The sequence below is a fragment of the Heterocephalus glaber genome, unplaced genomic scaffold (assembly GCF_053883595.1).
Source record: "Heterocephalus glaber isolate CG9 unplaced genomic scaffold, H.glaber_assembly_v1.0 deba00000621, whole genome shotgun sequence".
In the NCBI taxonomy this organism is placed as follows: domain Eukaryota; kingdom Metazoa; phylum Chordata; class Mammalia; order Rodentia; family Bathyergidae; genus Heterocephalus; species Heterocephalus glaber.
This window is the reverse complement of record NW_028258153.1, coordinates 566,292-587,933: the sequence shown is the minus strand read 5'-3', so window position 1 is coordinate 587,933 and position 21,642 is coordinate 566,292. Positions and strand designations below refer to the sequence as shown.

The 21,642-nt window shown below is 38.2% G+C and overlaps 1 protein-coding gene across 12 annotated transcripts in view; it reads right to left on the bottom strand.

The window, feature by feature from the left end:
- Dock10 (dedicator of cytokinesis 10) overlaps positions 1-21,642 on the bottom strand; it is a 263,362-nt gene that overhangs the window by 63,050 nt on the left and 178,670 nt on the right. For all 12 annotated transcript variants that reach the window (XM_087205974.1, XM_087205976.1, XM_087205977.1 and 9 more), the window contains 8 exons: positions 12,643-12,766; positions 12,329-12,450; positions 11,898-11,984; positions 8,559-8,651; positions 6,812-6,930; positions 5,199-5,268; positions 1,755-1,868; positions 290-361 (listed from right to left, as the gene is read on the bottom strand). In XM_087205974.1, the coding sequence (XP_087062100.1) occupies positions 290-361; positions 1,755-1,868; positions 5,199-5,268; positions 6,812-6,930; positions 8,559-8,651; positions 11,898-11,984; positions 12,329-12,450; positions 12,643-12,766 (801 nt within the window). The remainder of the gene's footprint in view (positions 1-289; positions 362-1,754; positions 1,869-5,198; positions 5,269-6,811; positions 6,931-8,558; positions 8,652-11,897; positions 11,985-12,328; positions 12,451-12,642; positions 12,767-21,642) is intronic.

Sequence of the window (21,642 nt, the reverse complement as noted above, 5' to 3'; positions counted from 1 at the left end):
TCCTTTTTCCTTCCTTATTTTCTTTCACAGGCATCAGACTTTCCTATTCCCTTTTCTGTCCCTTTTGTCCTCATAGCTATTTCTTTCCAGTAATCTTTTGTACTTCTAATGTTTTCCTGGCATCTACCTCTGAATGGGCCTGCACTGACCCACATGATCATTTAAAAAGCAATTAACATAAATTGCTAAGGTTTACAAAGCCAATAAAAATGGAGCTAAAGAGAACATGTTCATCAGTGTAACATTACATTCGGATAACATTACACTAAGGTATGACTTATGATCCTACCTGAATTCTATTCGTGTCAATCAGGTATTGTGCCATTGATTTTAGGATAATTGCAAAAAAGAACCAGGAATGCTGTTAGGAAAAAGAAAAGTCAATAAGGAATTTATCATCCTATAGTACAATAATAATAACAATAATTCTGGTTTTATAATAGGTAATATCACAACACTCTTATCTTAAGGTATAGTACTTGACATCAAATGATGATCTTTGTCAAAGCTGAGTGGTAAAAGTACATATCAGACATTTCAGTTTCTTCATTGTCTCAGAAGAAGCCCCCTCGCTGATTGGCTCACAGTGACCCTGCACACCTTCCTGCTGTGCTGCTGCCTCTGTCTTTTCCTCCACCTCCTCCACGCTCCTCTAAGCTCCCCTTGCAGCCGGCACCAGCACCTGTTATCCGCTCTGTGCCCAGGCATCACCTTCTCCTGCGCTCCATCCTGCCAACCCTCCTCGACCCTTCACCACTCACCCTCGGCCCTCCACAGTCCACTTCCTCCTTCCTGCTTGGCAGATTTTTTTCCAGTACTGCGTCTCACCTTCTGCCACACCATACAACTTATCAGCAAATTATATCTGTAGTTGATTGCTTTTATCCCCCAGTTGAATGTAAGCTCTCCAAGGGACTGTTACTTTGCTCTCTAATATGTCCCAAAAGCCTGTTGCAAAGGAGGCACTTGGAATATATTTGTTGAACAAACGAGACCAATATAGATGGACATAGATATAGATACAGAGATATGGCTAATTCAAATAAATCATGTGGCTTACGATAATTTAATTTTAGTAAACTCATGTTGATGCTTATTGATCCTGGCTTCTCTTTGTAGCTATTTACTGATCAATTGTTCATCTGTCAAGTCACAATAGATAATTAAATTTAGCTTGGGTCTGAATCTAGGATTCCATAATAATCTAGAGTTATTTTATAAGCTTCCCACAGTCTTTTCTTTTTGGTAGTGCTGAGGATCAAACCCAGGGGCTTGCCCATGCTAGGCAGGCACACAGCCACTGGGCCACACTCTCAGCCCTCACCATCTTTTCTTTATGTTACTACATGTGTTTCAACTTTTTATTTTTAGGCTGAAGGGTAGCTGTGGCCCCACGTCCTGTCTGTGGCCTGTATACTCATTAGTACATCATGGATCCTTTTCTACATATTTTTCCTCTTACTGTGGCAAATGACCCAACAAACTTTTTTTTGTGCTACGTTTTTGAATGTTTTAGATCATTTTCCATTGTCCCTCCTTCTGCCTCTAGGCCAAAGCACTTAACTTGGTTCCAATCTACTTTTTTCATGTTCTCTTAAAATAGATTTTCTTTGCTTAATGTTTTTATATGCTGTAGTTTCAAAATGAAGTTTATGCCAGACGTGATCTATGAAATCAATGACTCCTGCTACCTTCCAGGAGTGAAGATCTGTCTCCAGTCCTAACAATTAATCGACTGTCTTTAAACTATTTACCTTTAGGACATGCTTTACTGTTGTTGAGTCATTTGATTTCAGGAGACCAGTCACATTTTTAGCCAGTTCTTCATGTATCGTTCTCTCCTTGTATACACTGGTCTTGAACACAAACTGAAGAAAATCCAAAAAGTGAACAAAATTAATCACTTAAAACAAAGCTTCAGAAATTATGCCACATGAATAACTGATTTCTGAAAGCTATCTCCTCATGCCAGATTTTATCATGAGATCCATGAAGGCTCGATGATCAGAATGGTACACGCCTGTTTCTGTCGGGGACTTTGCACAAGTAGAGCCGAGCTCACCTAAGCTCTCCTTGAAACTCTTTTTTGTAGAAATCAAGAGAAAGAGTGAGGGAGCCACTTAGCAGTTTCAAGGAAACACAGAGGGCTTTGAGCCACTTACTTAGGACATATTCCCCTTCTCCTTCCTTTCAGTAAGAGGTGGCATGGGAGCAATTCTTCATCCTGAAAGGGCAGAGCACCCACTCAAATAGCCAAGTGGGGAAGCTTCTGGAGGCAAGTATGTGGCTTTCCACAAGCCCAGGGTCTACCACCCCATGCTGTTAGGAGGTTCACACATGTTAATCAACAGTAAGATAACACATGCTGCTTCCTTTTTTTTTTCACAAAAATTTAGTTTGGGGCTAATTCAGAATTGCTTCATGTCTTTTAAGAACATACACATATTTTAAACATAAAGTGCTTATTACTGAATTATAATATTTTACTTATGAGTTGGGTTTGCATCAAGGATGGGTACTTTTTTATAATATTCACTGTTCGGCCTTCAGTATAGTTGGAAGGGAAGAGGCAAGAGATTGAAGCAAGAGACTTGCTCAAAGTGAGGCACATTCATTTCTGGATCTGTAACCTCCTCTTTGAGCTTTGTACCACGTCAGCACCATGGCTGGGCCTTGAGTTTTGAAAGCTCATTCCAAAGGTGAAAGACAAAGCCAGTGGACACATGAAACCAGCTCAAATCAAGGGCAACACAATTCTGCCCCTTGTGGATTATGCTTCACATGGAGGTAATGTGATCTCCAACTATTTAATCCCATGCACCGTTATTGAGACAGAGCGCATTTCAACCAGAGCTGAAATATTCTTATTTTAAAAATTTGACTAGTGGAACCTGTCAGTACTACAAATCGCTGGACACCGTGGCCTTTAATCAGATTGACTTTAGATACACATCTTGGCAAAAGACATGTGTGCAGTTTGGATATTGTGGATGGAGTGAGTTAGCAGCACTTTGCACCACTGAACTTGAAATGATGTTTCAATTACTTCTGAATCCATATAAATTACACTGAACATCACATCTTTTGAGTATATCCAAGCAGCCATTGGAACCAGCCCATCTTTTTCACTGTGTTCCTTGGTGTGGGCCTCACTGTCTACCTCCATGTTAAACAATAGTTTTTCCCATCTGGAGGAAAAAATTCAGTCTTTGGTCAAGGTCAGGCTGTGACCTCTGTGGTGTAACAAGGATCCAGTCACAGAGTCACTGAGCTGTCTGTTCCTTTGGTCCATCTCATGTTAGGCGACAAAGGAGGAAACTCAGGGTTAGTGAGGCTGACTGCTCAAGTTAACTACTTATCCTTTACTATAACCTAGTCTCTCTCTTGCTAGGTTAGCATCCTCTCCAGAGTAAAATTCAAGGAAATTGAGGTTTTCTTAGGAAGTATTTGTTTTAGATATTTAAAATTTTAAAAAAATATATTTAAATTTAGATATTTACATATTTAAAATATATTTTTAAATACCCAAAGGAACTGTCAACAACCTGAAATTCTACATAAATGAATTCAAACCACTTTAAAACAAACTAAGTAAGTGATCAGTCTCTGATATTATAAAGTAAAGTGGTCTTGTTAGGAGATTTCAGATATTCTGATTAAAACTAAAGACCATGCAAAGATGCATATACAGAGCATCTCTCCAATATCGTCACAGAATATCTGAGAATCTAAGGTGCTCACAAGGGCCTAGCCTTGGCTGTGACAGAAACAGTCACAGCACGAGGAGGTTCTTAGAGTAATTCCCAATAATTCCATTGGAGAGAGGAAAAGAACGGTGTGTGAGAAACGGGTTAAGGAAGTATGTTTTCCTCTCAATACCACTGGTGATTGAAATGGAAAATTGGGGCAAATACTGAGAAGGTAAATGTTTGTCAGATGCCTCTGTTGGACAGTGAAGTCATCAATACCTTATAAAAAAGTAAGCTATGACCCTGTTCCCCCAACAGAGAGAAACTCAAAAGGCATTTGTGGCTGGAACTGACTTTTGGCAGTTGAAATTTGGGTCTTATGGGGTAAAACTAGCCCTCAGGAAAATCTCTGTGAAGTACCTATTTTTGGCATACAGGCTGTTTTAAGAAAGGGCAACACTAATGTTTTTGTATTTTGGGAAGACAGTCAACATTTCTGGCATGTAGAAAATGTATAGATATAAGACTGTAATGAAAAAATTTTCTTACAGATGGTATCTCAGAGTTCACTGCAGAATATACCTCTAGTTATTTTCTTTTACAGTGCATTGGTAATAGGAACAATAACTACCATTACTTTAAAAACCAAGCTTTTAGCACAAAAGACCCCACATTCTTTGCTCACTAACATTTCTAGATGTCTAGAATGTGTAAGTGTACACACATCCATATATATTATTAGAGTATATTCTCTTACTTTAAAAAGTTTATATCTCAAAAAGATATAATCTATGCAAATAGAAATGTAGGTCTTCTATGTATCATAAAGTAATCTAAGATGCTCTTATTTGTCTTTGGATGGGCTCTTTCTTTTCATTCAAGGAGAGGACATTAGGGAGGAGCTATGAGAGTGCAAACAGCATCACAAGTTCACTGGCAGTGATTCACAGGCCAGCTGGAAATGAGAATAGAAATGTCTCCAAATGAACACCAGACAAAGGATACTGAAGAAGCATTGCACACTGATGGGATGGGCAAGTGGTTCATGCCAGAAGATAAAGGACTTAACATACCAGAAGCAGGTACAAATATACAGTAACTGGGAAAATGAAATAATGCCTGAGAAAACAATAAGAAGAGCTAAGAAAACATTACAGAAGAAACACAGAGCATTCAACAAACCCATAGCAAAGTCATTCTCATCTTAGCATAGGAATTTCATGTATTTGTAATGTTGACTTTAAAAGGACGACTCTTTGGTTTTCTCTATTCTTTTTGTTCCTCTCTCCCCATTTTAATATTCACTGGCACATGTACACAGTTTTTACACATCTAAGCAATACTTCCAGCCCATTAATGCAGACAGAATCCCACTAAGAGGGATTCTTGTTTTGACTAAGGTGGGCACCTTCCCGCTATGGGGAAAGAACTTCCAGCTGATTATGGACAGGAAACAAGACAAAGCACACAGCACAAGGGATATGAGGAAGGACCAAGGGGATTTCATACCTTAATGTATGACTGGACAGAGTGGTCCAACTGCTCCTCATGACACTTGGCCACGATGTCAGTCAGAACCCTAGAAAAGCAAAACTGTTCAGTGGCTTTTCTGAGGAAGGCAGACTTTGTCATTAGCGTGTGTGGTAAAGTGGGCACATAACAGTGAATGGATGAATGAGAAAGTTTCCCATTTTCCTCTTGCTTTCTTCACTCTCAAGTAGTAGGCGTTTAATATGTGTAATATCTGTGATCCATTTCTAATCTTAGAGCTTCCAGACACTAAGATATAAAGGAGGTCTTTTGATTATAATGTCACACTGGAGACTTGGTGCTCTACTGGAATATGCCAATGACAGTCTGTGCATTTGCTGACATTTCTTGAAAAGGAATCATTTTAGTACCTGGTTAAAGATGACTTTTAATTTTTGATTAAAGTCATATTTTATTTTAAAGGGGCATGCCTTCCAACCTATAGGAATAATACATGCTTTTGGAAAAAGGCATTAGGGTGAGATGTAGGTTTTTATTATTTATTTATTTATTTATTTAAGACACAGTCTTCCTAAGTTTCCAAGCTGGGTTCAAACTTGCTTTTTAATCTGTGCCCAGAATTGGCTTTGAAACTGTTATAGACACTTTAACCTTCGAGAACTTCAGGTCTTTACTTTAAAAACTAGATTAAAACCCCTAATTTTGGAAAATACAATATGCCTGTAAGGAAGATGTTATAAACCTTTCAATGTCAATACTAATATTTTTTCCAAAATGCTAAGATTAACTTTCAGAAATTATCAACAGGAATATATGTGTAAATCATTAGTTCAAGACACTACATCTATAAATGGGAAACTGTGATTTCATCACTACTCAGATTAGTGCTTTGATTAGTATAATCAAATTTAAAATGAAAGTAGTTAACAAAATGTTTATTGTTTTTGAAAAGTTCACACTGGAATGTGAAATGATACAGACACTTGGTACACTTCATAGGAGTATTTATGGAGTTTATTCATAATAGCCTGCACTGAAAACAATCCAGATGCCTTTCACCAAGTGAACTGTTAAACACACTAGGGTATGTTCACATCAGAGAACAATATTCAGCAATTAGAAGGAATAAATTATTGACAGATGAACATCTTGGATGAATCTTTGGAGAATTATTATGAGTGACAAAGCCAGTAGCAAAAGATTAAATATTGTAGCCTCACATATATATTTCTCTGGGCAGATCATACACCAGTTCTCTCAATATTATCTCTCTCAACTACATGGAGGAATTCGCCACCTGCTGTGCAAGCGCAAGAACCTGAGTTCGATCCCCGGTACCAAAAAACAAAAACAAAAACAAACAAACAAACTACATGGAGGAAAACCACAACTATTTCAAAAGAAATTATTTTTAAAACACAAAGTAAAAGAAGTCTAATATTTTACTAATGATCATAATAGGTGATTAGAAGGTAAAAATTCAAGAGTGATAAATACTTAAATTTGAGATGAACGTTCAAATGAATTTTAAACTTATACCAGTACATGACTATTGAGTTAAAATCAAGTAGTCAAGATCGGATGTAGCCAAGATTATAAAATCTCTTCTCCCAGGGTTGTGTTATGGATACCTGGTGACAGTTGTACTTATTTCATCTTCCTCATTTTGTACCAAAACTTTGAAGAGCTGATTCAAGATTATAGGCAGAAAACTCAGGATTGCATGAATCTTGTCCACATTTAACAAATTCTGTGATAAATTGGCAGAAAAAGAAACATATTAAAATTAAAGCATGTTCTGGATTAAAGACTTAAATTCAAGAATTAAATTCTAAAATTCCTAGAAAACATAGAAAGCTTTGGACATGATCTAGGCAAAGGTCTTTATTTTTATTTTTGTATATGACCCTAAAAGTCCAGGCAACAAAGTGACAAATGACATCACATTAAAAAGCTTCTGCATAGGCACGGAAACAATCAACAAAGTTAAGAGACAAGTTATGAAGCGGGAGAAAATATTTGCAAAGTATTCATCTAAAATATATCTATATCTAAAATATATAAGGCACTCCAACAACTCCATAGGAAATAAGCAGACACCTCAATTTAAAAATAGGTCAAAAATCTGAGTAGCTATTTCTCAAAAAAAAAGACAAAAATGGCCAACAGGTAAAGAAATAATCTGTTCTATATAATTAATCATTAGAGAAATGCAAGCTAAAACCACAGTGAGATCATAGCCTCATACCTGTTAGAATGGCTATTATAAGACAAATGAAGCCAGCCATGGTGCCATACACCTATAATCCCAGCACTCTGGGAGGCTGAAGATAGAGAATTAAGTTCTAGACCAACCTGGGCAATTTAGCAACTTAGGAAGAAGTTATCTCAAAAATAATAATAAAAAAGGCTGGTGGATGTAACTCAGTTTGAAGGTCCTGGTTTCTACTTACATTACCAAAAAAAGAAAAAAAAAGACAAGTGACAACAAGTGCTGAAAGTGTGGAGAAAAAAGAACCTCTGCATAATACTGCTAGGAATTTAAATTAGTACAGCCATTACAGAAAACAGCATTGGAGATTCCTCAAAAGAAAAAAAAATTACATGATAGTGGTTCCACTACTGTATATATACCCAAAGGATATGAAATCAGGATGTCAAAAATGTATCTGCACTCCCAGGTTTATTACAGTATTATTCATAATAGTCAATATGTGGAATCAGTTTAAGTATCCATCAGTGGGTGAAGGGATAAGAAAATGTGGCATATTTCCACAATAATACATTATTGAGTCTCAAGGAAGAAGGAAATACTGTTATTTGCAAGAATATTAGTGACTGGAGGATATTTTGCTAGTATAATAAGGCAGGAACAGAGAGACAAATATTGCATACTCTCACCACAAAAGAATGACAGCCATTATACAGTGTATACGTATTTCCAAACATAATGCACATGATACATACATATACTTTAAATTTGTGAAATAAATTAATAAGAAAAAATGATGGAGCATATACTGCTGGAGTATTTTAGAACTGGAGTATGTATACCACAGCTCACCTTTATCTGCTTTTCTCTTCATTGCATTTAGCTTGGCACATGGGCTGAAAATGGATGAAGGGCTCTCCAGGTAAATAACAATAGATTCTGTTTTTCAATCATTTATTTTAGAAAAAAACTGATCTTTGCTTTTTCTAGTCAACAGACACAGCTTAGAATTTAGAAATTATGAAATTAAATACTTTCCTCTCTGAATTGATAAGGCATTTTAAAAAATCTTTAGCACTAATCACCTCTTCCCTTGCTACTCAGTGGGAAATAAAAGGTCTCTGTCGCCCGTTTTTACCCTGGAGACCACTGAAGCTACTTGTTACCTTACAAGAGAGGATGAAATTTGAGGTAGGTGACTGAGACATGTCTTTCTCTCTTTTTTGGCACTGTTGGAAAAATGCATTCACATGTGGATCCTGAAACAGCAAAAGAAGTATTTGTTTCTGATGACACACAAGCTGTTGCAAATGCTCATGATGCTGAGCACTAGGCACTTCTGCAGCACTGATGCTCCTATGGGCAACGGCTGTGTCTGAAGTCAGATACAAAGCATCTATTTTCACAGGACCTTTGGGACCGGTGAAGGCTCCCTCCACCTGACGAAGCTCCCTCACTCTTCTACTTCATTCCTATAGATGACAATGGCTGGAGAATTACTTCCCATAGCTGTGTTTCATTCTCAAATTTCCTTTATCTTCCCATTCCTGCTTCTTCCATACCCTTCTACTAATTTCTTTTACATGTTGTTTAACAGAAATGAGACAATGTACTTTTTAACCTGCATAGGGATATTTTCAGGCTCAAAATGCCTGAGTCAGCCTGATAGTAGAAAGTCCACAGAAAAGATTACATGATAAAAGTAACACTTAAACTGGTGCAGGCCTGCAATCCCAGCCCTCTGGGAGGCTGAGGTAGGAGGGCCACAGGCTTGAGGTCACTCTGGGCAACAGCAATTTAGCAAGATCTTATCTCAAGATTTAAAAATTAAAGAAAGGAAGAAAGGAAGGAAAGAAAGGGTGAGGATCTAGCTCAGAGTGAAGGCCCTGGGTTCAATCTTCACTACTGAAAAAAAAAGCAAACAAAACACCAAAACCAAAAACAAAAACCAAAAACTCTCGCCTTCGAAAACTAGTTGAGAATTCTCTAACTTCTATATTGAGTTATGCAGTTAGGAAGTGAACGAGATGATTAGAGTGAAGGTATATTCTGCATGTTTCTTTGGCATTGAACATTCTAGTAGAGTATCTGAAGAATGGATTCCACTGAGGCTGGGTTATGCGTGTGTGTGTGTGTGTGTGTGCGTGTGTGTGTGTGTGTGTTTGTGTGTGTGGTATTTTGTTTCCTAGCTGTAGTTCTTTTCTTAATTAAAGACAGTGGTTTTCTTTTAAATATCACTTCATTGATTCATCCAGAACATTATTTGTTGAAAGCTGACCTTGTACCAGCCCCTGGCAGGCATTTTACTTAAGAAGGAGTGGAGGACAGGGCAAACCTGACCTCTTCCTATGTGGACTTTTCATTATGGCCAGGAAACCAGCACCACACCATGACTTACACACACACACGCACTCACACACACACACAAATTTAATTATGTTTGGATAAGGGCTTCAAGCAAATAGCAGGATGACACCTGGGTACATGACAAGGCAGCCTAGCTCTGTCAGTGGGGTCAGGAAACAGGGAAGGTTTCTTAGAGGAAATAAGAGTTGAGCAAGATTTGAAGGATAGGTGTGAACTGATGAGACCAATGAGAGGAAGACAGGGAGAGAGACAGATTGCTTTCCTGGCCAAGGAATTTTTAGTGTCAAAGTGATACTGGGGGAAGAAAGTGGATGTGCTGTGGCTGGAGGGCATAGTGAAGGGCAGGGCCTTCAGCACTCAGAAACAGAGGTAAGTATTGTGAATATATATGTGGGAGATATGGATGTAGAGAAAGGATGCATGGGAGTGAGGTAGAGAGAGAGCTGGGCTTAGCCTTATAAAGAGCAACTCAGGAGAGTCTGAGATAAATAGAACAGGGTTTGGGGAAGATGGACCATTTGTGGAACAGGGTGATGGCATCAGAGAACAATGGGTTTAATCTGCTGTGGGTACTGAACGGGGGAGGAGAACTACATCTGCCTTCAAGTGTCAGAGATTACTGAAATTCTGACCCAATATACCAATGGCAACTGTGGTGGATTAATTAATAGTCACTATGAGTGGGAACAGCCAGATGAACTGAGTCTGTGTGGTTCTGGGCGTGGAAGACCCACCTAAGGATTGCTGCCAGAATGGCAAAAAAGGAGAATGGAAGAGGAAGATTGTATGCTGCTGATTTCCTAGCAGAAGCTTGCTGCAGCTGGCTTTCCTGATACAAACTCAATTCCTTATGGGAGGAGCTCAGTTCCTCACTGTTGTCCAGATGGCTGCTGTTCTCTTTGCGGGAGCTCTGGTCTTTGCTTTCCTCTTGAGTTTCACTTCCTGACTCCAGTGCAGATCCCTCAGCCTTCTGGCACAGATTCTTTAGCCTTTGGTGCAGATTCTCTAGCCTCCAGCACCAGCCTGTGGGATTTCTGGGCACAGAAAGCCTTCAGGCTTCCATCATGGATTCCTCAGCCTCCTGACATGAACTAGTGCAAGACACTGATGTGGGCTCCAGGCCTTCAGCTGGACTCATGGGGGATATTACTGTGGGATCCAAGCCCTTGGCTGGATTATTTGGGTCTGTCTCTAGCATGCAGACCTCTCTTGCACTCTCTTCTGCATTTGAGTTTTTGGGTCAATATTATTAGATAATCCTATAAATTTATGTGTCCTGTATTAAGTCTATTCCCTTGCAAACCCTGACTACAATAGTATCTGCACTCTCTCATTTTTCTTAGCAACCAAGTATGGGCTAGAGATAAAGCAGCATGAAACAAAAATGGAAAAGCAGATACATATTGAACTTGAGAGAGAAGAAATGCATACTTTATGTACTTGTAATAATTTGCTTTGTAGTTTATAATTTATGCCAGAAAACTCTTCACCCTGTGGTAAACTAAGCTGCTTTGCAATAAAAGGGACACTTGTGGTGACTTGATAAGGACAATAATTACATATGTAGAGACAGCATTTTGCTGTTGGTGAAATATTTTTACATGTAGTTTCCCATTTTGACCTTCATTGAAACCTTCAGCAGAGATGATTTATTGATATCATTTCCTGATGAGGAAATAAAGACAGTGGGGGTCATTAATTTGTCCAGGGTCACTAAGCCAGACATTGATTGAAGTGACTCTCTTGTGAAGTTTTGCCTGTCTCACAATCCTGGGTGGGCACTGAAAATTAGAATTCATTTTGGAGTAAATATCCAAGGTCTTTAGTTTTAATATTTAACAATTTTAATGCTTGGATGTTATCAGTGGAAGAAAGTATACTGCAAAGAACTTGCAACATGTTAAACACATGTTCAGTATTTATCTGATATTTTATGGCATCTGGGCTTATAGTATTAGGAGATTGTATCTTCAGAGAGATACAAAATTATATCCCAAACATCTTCCTTGGTGATGTTGCACCACTTGCCCATCTGACATCCTATGGAATGACGGTCTCATTCTGGGCCCAGGGAGCAAGAGCTATCTCATGATTTGTGCATCAGAGAAGATGCTCATATTTCAGGATGACCTACTTACCTGAGTATTCACTGTTGATACGACAAAAGTCGACACCTTGAAGAGTGGTTTACCACCATCCACCCATTTAATGTCACTCCCAACATTCTGCAAAAGAGAATTTGTTACTGTCATTGTGACAATTTGGAATAAAAGAATGAATAGGTTAGTTTATGCTGTTGTTTTTTACCATCACAATAGAGATGGAAAAGAAAAGGTGTAAATACATTTGGTAGTACTGGCAGAGGAGACCGATATAATATCAGGAAATTATTTTTCATGGTTCATTTCTAGTAGCCATAAACTAAGAGACTTGGAATATTGTAGACAAACTTCATCCATAAGTACAACAGATGTACATTCTTTTGTTTTCAATTAAGTAGCAGAGAAAGATAACCTCATGCCATAAGCTGATGTGCTTTTTCTCTTAAATCATCTACATTACCCAGTACCTTTCCACTTGCAGAATCCTGAATGCTTAAATAATTAGGAGGCAGGCTTGTTGCTATTGGGATATTATACTCTTGAGAAGCTATTTGATTGTGTTTCATCAAAGGAAGCCAAGCATATCCAACTGTGCAAAGGAACAACAAAAAGAAATTTTGAATATGAACATCCCTGGCAGGAAGTGAAACTAAAGATATTTATGATTTACAAACACTAAACTTCTCTAAACAATTCAATAAATCAAAGCTTTCAAAAATACCTCCTGACTACAGTCAGATGGATAATACATAAAGCTACCTCACTTGCTTTCTGTCAGTACCTGATGTTTCCAGAGCCTCCTTCTTTTTGGCATTGGCTTTGGCATTGATGTCACAAGTGACATGATAAAAAGAAAACAAAATATGGTGTTTCTCTTGCAGTTGTGTTGGTAGCTCAATTTTCACCTGCAATGAAAGAGATCCTCATTCGACTGAGATTAAAATAATGTGCCCAGGGTCAGTGCAAGATGAAGCACAACATTTAAAAAATATTTTAAACTGAAAATCTAAGTCCTTGTTTAATAATGTTGGATGTACTAATGTAATTCTCAATACGTATCTGTGCCCTAACAGCAATGTATAATAATTCAGAATACCTAGCTTTTTTCATTAAGATAATTTATGCTACTAGAATATGGATTAATCACATCCATACATAAACACACACAGAGACCTAATTACAGGATGTAAGAAAGACACAGATTAAGAGACTACCCTTAAGGGACATAAATTGAGTAAACCAGAAGTCCTTGTTTCCCAAAGTGTGATCCTAAACCAGCTGCATGAACATCGCTTGACAGCACACTCAAAATGCAGAATCTCAGACACCACCCCAGACATAGTGACTCAAATTCTGCATTTTAATAAGATCCCTAGGTAATTCATATGCACACTGTTGAGAAATGTGGCAGCAGTAAGTGATGTAACTCACACATGGAATTTACCCTTTTAACAAAAAATAACACAAAATATGATATTGTGGTAACTAAGAAATGACCCATTTTGTCAAAAGATCATTCTGTATCTCTATAAATAATATCCCTGAATAAATATAAATAAATGTAAACTGTGAAACTGGCATACGTTACTTTGTATTCCTGCAAAAATGTTTGGAAATAGCTGCATTTATAGTGCCTCTCAGTCTTGAAAGCCCTGTCAGATATGTTGTCATTTTTTAAAAATTTTATTGGTATATTTTAGATATATAATATAATGACATTCATCATTGGAAATTTGTACCTTTGCATAATCTCTCTTGGTTCTGATTTTTTCCCCATCGCCTCTCCTCCCTTCAACCCTTCCACTCTTCCCTACTTACAAAGACTTTGTTACCATTTTTTTCTTTTCTCATATTAATTCCATTCCCTTCTTCTCTTTCCCCTACCCCTCTCATTTCCCCTTTTCTTCCTATTTCACATTATCTATTATACCTTTTAGTCCTTATTTACACTTTCAGTTTCTCACACCAGAGAAACAATTCGGTATTTAAACATGAATGTCCTATTTGTTTCACTACGAGTATGGTCTCAATGTGCATCCATGTAGCTATAAATGTCTCTAATTTCTCATTCTTTATGGCTGAGTAGTACTACATTTTTTTTTTTTTTAAACCACATTTGCTTTATCCAGTCTCCAGTTGAGGGGAATTGGGCTGCTTCCAAGTTTTAGCTATTACAAATTGTGCTGCTATGAAGACGGGTGCACATATATCTCTGTGGTATGATTCTTTTAATTCTTTTGGGAAGATCCCCAGCAGTGGAATAGCGGGGTCAAATGGGACTTCCAGTCCTAGTTCTTTGAGATATCTCCATACTGGTTTCCACAGTGGTTGCACCAGTCTACACTCCCACCAGCAGTGGAGCAGGGTTCCTCTTTCCTCATAGCCCCGCCAGCCAGCATTTGTTATTGGTTGATTTTGTGATAGCAGCCATTCTTTCTGGGGTGAGGTGGAATCTCAGCATTGTTTTCATTTGCATCTCTTGAATGACCAGTGATGTTGAGCATTTTTCATATGTTTATTTGCTATTTCTACTTCTTTGTCTGAGAAATGTCTGTTCATTTCAGATGCCCATTTTTGGATAGGGTCTTTAAATTTGGGAGGTCTGATTTTTTGAGTTCTTTATATATTCTAGATAGTAGACCTTTGTCTGAGGGACAGCAGGTAAAGATTTTTTCCCACATTGTGGGTTGTCTCTTCACATTGCTGGTGGTTTCTCTTGCTGTGCAGAAGCTTTTTAATAAGAAGAGATCCCACTTGTTGATACTTTGTGCTAGTTGACATGCAACTGAGGTTTTGTTCATGAAATCTTTTCCTATGCCAATGTCTTCAAGAATTCTACCTAACCTCTCTTCCAGCCAGTTTAGTGTTTGTTTTAATATTTAGATCTTCAATCCATTTTGATTTTAGTTTAGTGCATGCTGAGAGATGTAGGTCTAGTTTTAATCTTTGGCAAGTTGAAATTCAGTTTTCCCAACACTGTTTAATAAAGAGGCTATCTTTCCTCCAAACATCCTGAGGATGTTTGGCTCCTTTATGGAAGACGAGGTGGCTGAGTATGTATGGAGTTGTTTCTCTATCTTCTAGTCCATTCCACTGGTCCTCAGGTCTGTTTCTTTGCCAGTATCATGCTGTTTTTATCACAGTAGCTTTGTAATATAATTTCCAGTTGGGGATTGTGATATCCCCTACCATGTCTTTATTGCCTAGAATTTCTGTTGCTATTCTGGGTCTCTTCTTGTTCCAAATGAATTTTTGGATTGTTTTCTCAAGGTCTGTAAAGTCTGTTACTGGAATTTCAATTGGGATTGCATTGAATCTATATAGCAGTTTTGGCAGTATGGCCATTTTCACTATGTTGATCCTTCCTGCTCAGGAGCAGGGGATGTCTTTCCATTTTCCAATATCCTCTTCAATCTCTCTTTTCAGAGTGCTATAGTTTTCAGAGTAGAGGTCTCTAATTTCTTTCATTAGGCTGATTCCTAGGTATTTCATTTTTTTGGATGCTATTTTGAAGGGAGTAGTTTCTCCAGTTCCTCTCAGTGAGTCTCTTTTTCATGTACAGGAAAGCTATTGATTTTTTGACCTTGTATCCAGCTACTCTACTGAATTTGGTTATTAGGTCTAGAAGACTTTTGGTGCAGTTGTTAGGGTCTTCTATATAGAATATCATGTAGTCTGCAAATAATGACAATTTAACTTCTTCGTTTCCTATCTTTATTCCTTTTATTTCTTTCTCTTGTTTAATTAGTGTGGCCAATGTTCCCAAAACTATATTGAACAGCAGTGGTAATAATGGACATCCTAGTCTTGTTCCTGATTTTAGTGTGTAGGATTTCAGTTTTTGACCATTTTGTAGGATATTGGCTGTTGGTTTTTCATGGATGGCTTTTATCAGATTGAGGTAGTGACCATCTATTCCAATTTTTGTGTAGGGTTTTTATCGTGAATGCATGTTGGATTTTGTCAAATTGTTTTTCTGCATCTATTGAGATGATCATATGGTCTTTGTCCTTTCGTCTATTGACATAGTGTAATACATTTATTGATTTGTGTATGTTGAACCATCCCTGCATCCCTGGGATGAATCCCACTTAGTCAGGGTGTATGATCTTGATGATCTTTTGCATTCTATTTGCCAGTATCTTATTGAGGATTTTTGGATCTATGTTCATTAGTGAGATTGGCCTATAGTTCTCTTTTTTGTTTGGGTCTTTCTCTGTTTTTGGGATCAGGATGATGCTTGCTTCCAGGAATGAATTTGGGAGTATTGCTTCTCTTTCAATTTCATTGAAGAGTTTAAACAATAGCGGCAATAGTTCTTCTCTAAATGTCTTGTAGAACTCAGCAGTGAAGCCATTAGGACCTGGGCTTTTCTTAGCTGGTAAGTTTTTAATTACATTTTCAATTTCTTTGATTGATATTGGGTTTTTTAGAATTTTTAGGTCTTCTTCGTTCAACTTTGGTAATTCATAGGTGTCTAGGAATCTGTCCATTTCTTCTGTGTTTTCCGTCTGATTGCCGTATAGGTTCTCAAAATAGGTATTGATGATCCTCTGAATTTCTGCTGGGTCCATTATAATTTCACCTTCCTCATTCCTAATTGCATGGATTTGGGTCTTTTCTTTCCTTTTTTTGATAAAGTTGGCTAAGGGTTTGTCAATTTTGTTTATTCTTTCGAAGAACTAAGTCTTTGTTTCATTGTTTTTTTTTTTTTTTTTGTATCGTTCTCTTAGTCTTCATTGCATTGATTTCTTGTCTGATGTTTATAATTTCTTCCCTTGTATGAGCTTTGAGTTTCTCCTGCTCTTCTTTTTCTCGAAGCTTGAGGTTTAGCATCAGTTGCTTTATTTGAGCTCCTTCTGTTTTCCTAATATGAGTATTCACTGCTTGAATTTCTCTTGGAAGACTGCTTTCATTGTGTTGTATTGACATTGTGTTGTATTGACCTATATGTTGTATTGACATTGTCATTTAATTATAAAAACTGTCTGATTTCTTCTTTAATTTTCTCTGTGATCCATTGGTTATTCAGTAATGTGTTGTTCAATTTCCATGTATTTATGAAATTGTTGAGGTTTCTTTTGCTATTGATGTCCAATTTCATCACACTATAGTCTGATAATATACAGGGTATAACTTCAATTTCTTTGCACTTACTTAAACATGTTCTATGAGCTACTATGTGGTGTATTTTCGAGAATGACCCCTGTGAGGCTGAAAAGAGTATGTATTCTGAATTCATGATGTGGAACACTCCATAAACATCTGTTATGTTAATTTGTTCAGGAGTTTGATTGAGTTCTAGAATTTCATTATTTTTTGTCTAGTTAATCTATCTATTTGTGATAGTGGGGTATTGAGGTCCCCCACTACTACTGTATTAGTGCTTATTTGATTTTCCATGCCCATTAGAATTTGTTTTATATAGTTGGGCACACTAGTATTTGGTGCATATACATTTATGATTGTCAACCCCTCCTGTTGGATTGTACCCTGTACAAGGATGTAGTGTCCTTCTTTGTTCCTCTTATTCAGTGTTGGATTGAAAAGCTTTTAATATACACATAGGATAGCTACTTCTGCTTTTTTTTTCCTGGTTCCTGTTGCATGGAGTATTGTTTTCCACCCTTTAACTTACAATCTATAAGTTTCTTTTTGAATTAAGCATGTTTCTTGTATGGAGCATATTGTTAGATCTTGGTTCTTGACCCATTCTGCCAGTGTATTTATTTTGATTGGTGAATTGAGACCATTAACATTTATGGTTATAACTGATACACATTGACTTATCCTTGTCATGACTTTTTCTTTTTCTTGGATTGTTCCCCTTTGCATTTAATTTCTTGTCATGCCTGATAGATTCATTCTGGTGGGCTTCCTGGGGTTGTGATCCTCATTGTCTTTTCCTAGGATATTGTTTAAAATTTTTTGGAGTGCTGGTTTTGTATTCATGAAGTTCCTCAGGTGCTCTCTGTCATGAAAGTATCTTATTTCTCCATCAATTTTGAAAGATAATTTTGCAAGGTACCTCAATCTGGGTTGGAAATTGTTCTCCTTTAGGGCTTGAAATACATTGCTCCAAGCTCTTCTTGCCTTGTGTGTTTGTTTTGAGAAGTCTGCTATGATTCTGATGGGCTTTCCTTTGTATGTGATTTGTTTCTTTTCTCTAATTGCTTGTATAATTTTGTTCTTCTGTTGGATTTCTGGAATCTTAACTATTACATGTCTAGGTGTAGATTTTTTTTTTTTTGATCATGGCTATTTGGAGTCCTACATGCTTCACTTATCTGTATGTCAAGTTCTTTTTCCCTGGTTGCAGAGTGTTCTACCATTACTTCTGTGAACAGTTTTTTTGAATGTCATTTGCATTCTCTCCTGTTTCTTCATTGATTCTGATCAGTCTTATGTTATTTTTCTTCACATCTTCAAGCAGCTGCTGGATTCATTTCTCATGGTCCCTTACTATTTTTAAGAAATTTTTCTTTTTCTGGTCACTAATTGCAATCTTATCTTCTATATCTGAAATTCTGTCCTCACATTGGCTTGTTCTGCTGCATAAAATTTCAATGGAGTTTTTAATCTCCTGGAAATCTGTTTGCATCTGTTTTATGGATTCAATTTATTTCCTATGTTGGGATTCCATCGTGTTCCTCAGCTCCTCTATTTTTTTTTATCTGTGTCTGCTCTAGATTTATTAATCATGTTTTGCACTATGGACACAATCTCTGTTGTTATCCTAGAAATTATTTCTGATTTCATTTTTTTCAGATCCCCTTTCATTGTCAGTTTAGGGAGCTCAGGTGGTTGAGCATCAGACTGTTCCATCTCATTACCCTTTGGGGTTGCCTTAGGTGATCTGGAAGTCTGGTTTTGAGACTTGTTTATGTGTCATTTCAACAGATGGAGGCTGCTGCACCTTTGAGGCAACTTTTTGCTCACCCAGTTGGTCTTCAATTCTCAGCAAGCCACTGAGTGGCCTTTTCTCTCCTGCTCATCACTGGACCAATTCCTGGATTCAGAGTGGTGGCCTTCTGGGTCCCTGTGCTGTCTTGTCCAGGTGGGGTTTTGGTTGGTGGCTGTGCACACTTGGGATGGTATCTAGGCAGGCCTCTGGCTAGGGCCTGCCCTATGTAGCTGTTGTCTGGGAGGGCCTTTGGCTGGGGGCTGTGCACCTCAGTCACTAGTGTCTGAGCCGGCTTTTGGTTGGGGTCTGCATGCACTTACCAATGATATATTGCCGGGGCTCTGGCTGTTGCTTGTGCAGGTCTTTTCTAGGCGGCCTGTTGGCTGGGGCCTGTGGCCCCAAGCAGCTGGAGTTGGGGCAGGGCCCTGGTTGGACCTCCCTGCATCTGTGGCACTCTGGTCCATGCAGGGTTCTCACTGGAATCTGCGTGCACCACTTATAGATGATATAGGGCGAGCCTCAGATATGATTTAATCCCCCTCACTGCCCACTGCCCTGTGAAAAGGATGGTTCAGAGCTGTGACCCAAGGCCAGAGACGCTGGGGGTTTGGGTGGGATTGTTATTACTAGAATCTTCCAGAACAAGAAGCCACCTTTTCTGATGATGTCTGTGCTGACTCTAAGATCCCATTCAGGCAAACTGCATTCAGCTCTGTATCATCAAATAAGTAGTTCTCAGAACTGCCAAGTCAAGCAACAAGGTGATTGTCGTGCAAATTACCTACCAGCTTATCTATTAGATGTCCTGTGCATATAACTCATTAATTTTCACACAGTTCACAAAAGGATTTAAGACAGTAGTTTTTGAAGCAGCAAGATTACCATCACTGGAAAGTCATTTAGAAATATGGATTCTCAGACCCCAACCCAGACATATTGAATACTAAAATCTGGGGTAATGTGTGCTTCAACAAGCTTTCCAGATAATTCTGATGTATGGATTGAGTATGAGAATCTGAATTTCGATAGTTCATAAGCTCACATATTCTTTACACACTACATGCTAACTTTAGTTACAAAAGTCAACATACATTTCAAAATACACAATATTAAATAATGCAACAGAAAGATGTTTTCTTTTTTAACCATCATTAAGAGCACATGGGAATGCAACCAGTATGTAAGAATTCCAGTTAAATGAAAACATCTTTTGCTTGAATACTGCAAATATTCATATTTTATTATAATAATGCCTTGGAAGAATTTATAATCATTGTTCCAGTTAATACAATCATTTTTGCGATACTCAAGAAAATAAAGCCTTAATTTTAAACCTGTACTATAGAGACCACCAAGCTGTTCATAATACACATGTTCTCCTGTGGAAAAGTTCATAGCTTTTATGAGGACTCTAGAAAACACATGAAAAGTATTAAAAGCCAGAGTTGGCAACAATATTTAAGAACATACTTTTTTCAAAGACTGCAACTTTCTCATAGTTTTGGCTAAAGGTTCGGCCAATATGGTAAATATTTGGTATTATGGTAGTAGCTCTTTTCCTTAATTTTTTTTTTCATCTTCTGTCCTGAATTCACAGAGGAAAATCCACTGCACTGAATGGATATGGAGGTGGGAGGAAAGGCCAGGCAGGATGTTTCATTGGTACTTTTAAAATTAATTTTAACATGATTGATGCGCAGGAAGGTATGGTGGAGAAGAAGATGATTCCCAAGGACGCCTCCCACATCTCACTATGCAGAACCAGCAAATGAGTTACGTTAGCTGGTGAAAAGGCCTTTGTTGGTGTCATTATGTTAGGGACCATGAGATGGGCGATTCTCCTGGACTTTACAAGTGAGCACTGTCCATCACAAAGGCTTTGTATGAGGGAGGCAGAAGAGCGAGAGTTGGAGGAGATAAGCAGATGGCAAGGGATGAGATGGCTGGGAGGCAGAGGAAAGGAAGTGGAGCCTCTAGAAGCTGGAGATGGTGAGGAAAGATCCTCCTTAGAGGCTTCAGAGGCCGTGGCTCTGCCGACCCCGAGCCTCCGGCCCTGTGGCCACGTCACCCTCTGGCCCTCGGAGCTGTGAGCTCACAGGTGCCCATGGTTTTACACCACTAAATTGTAGTAATGTGTGCTAGCATCACTGGGAGCTGCACATAAAAGATATAATATTTTGATTCCCAGCATGAGATCAGCAGGTTTTATTAGTTCAGACTTTTGTTTTATGGTTAGAGATGAAATGATATCCCTGAAACTTGTTTGTGTGGAGCTGTTTGTAACAGGAGCTAACATGTGTATGGCAATTTATCATTGATCCAGTGATGTTTTTGGGGTGGTCTGGAGTCATCACATGGTCTGATTTGAATTCTGACTGTCAGTTATTAGTTAAGTGCTTTTGGTAAAGTCACCTGACTGCTCTGAGCCTCAGTTTCCTCATCCATGAGACAGGGAGGTGATAACAGTAGCTGCTTTTAAGAACTACTCTGGGCATTAAATGAGATGGTATGTGTGTGGAATAAAAGCTGGTGCTTGGCATGTGTTGGGGTGATCTTGAGTTGGGCAGGGCAGGACATGCTCCTGCCATGCTTGTTTGGTACCAGGGATCAAACTCAGGACCTTGTGCTTGCAAGGCGGATGCCAGAACCACTGAGCTAAACCCCTGGCCCAGCTCCTGTCATGCTGAGTGTAAGATCACTTAGGGGGCTGGGGATGTAGTTCAGTGGTACAGCACCTGCCTGGCAAGCGCGAAGTTCTGAGTTTGATCCCTGGTACCAAATAAATAAATACATAAATAAAATAAAAAGATCATTTAGGTTATAAGGGATGGTGTTAGCTCGCACTAAAGTCCTTCATCCTTTCCATTATGACATAAA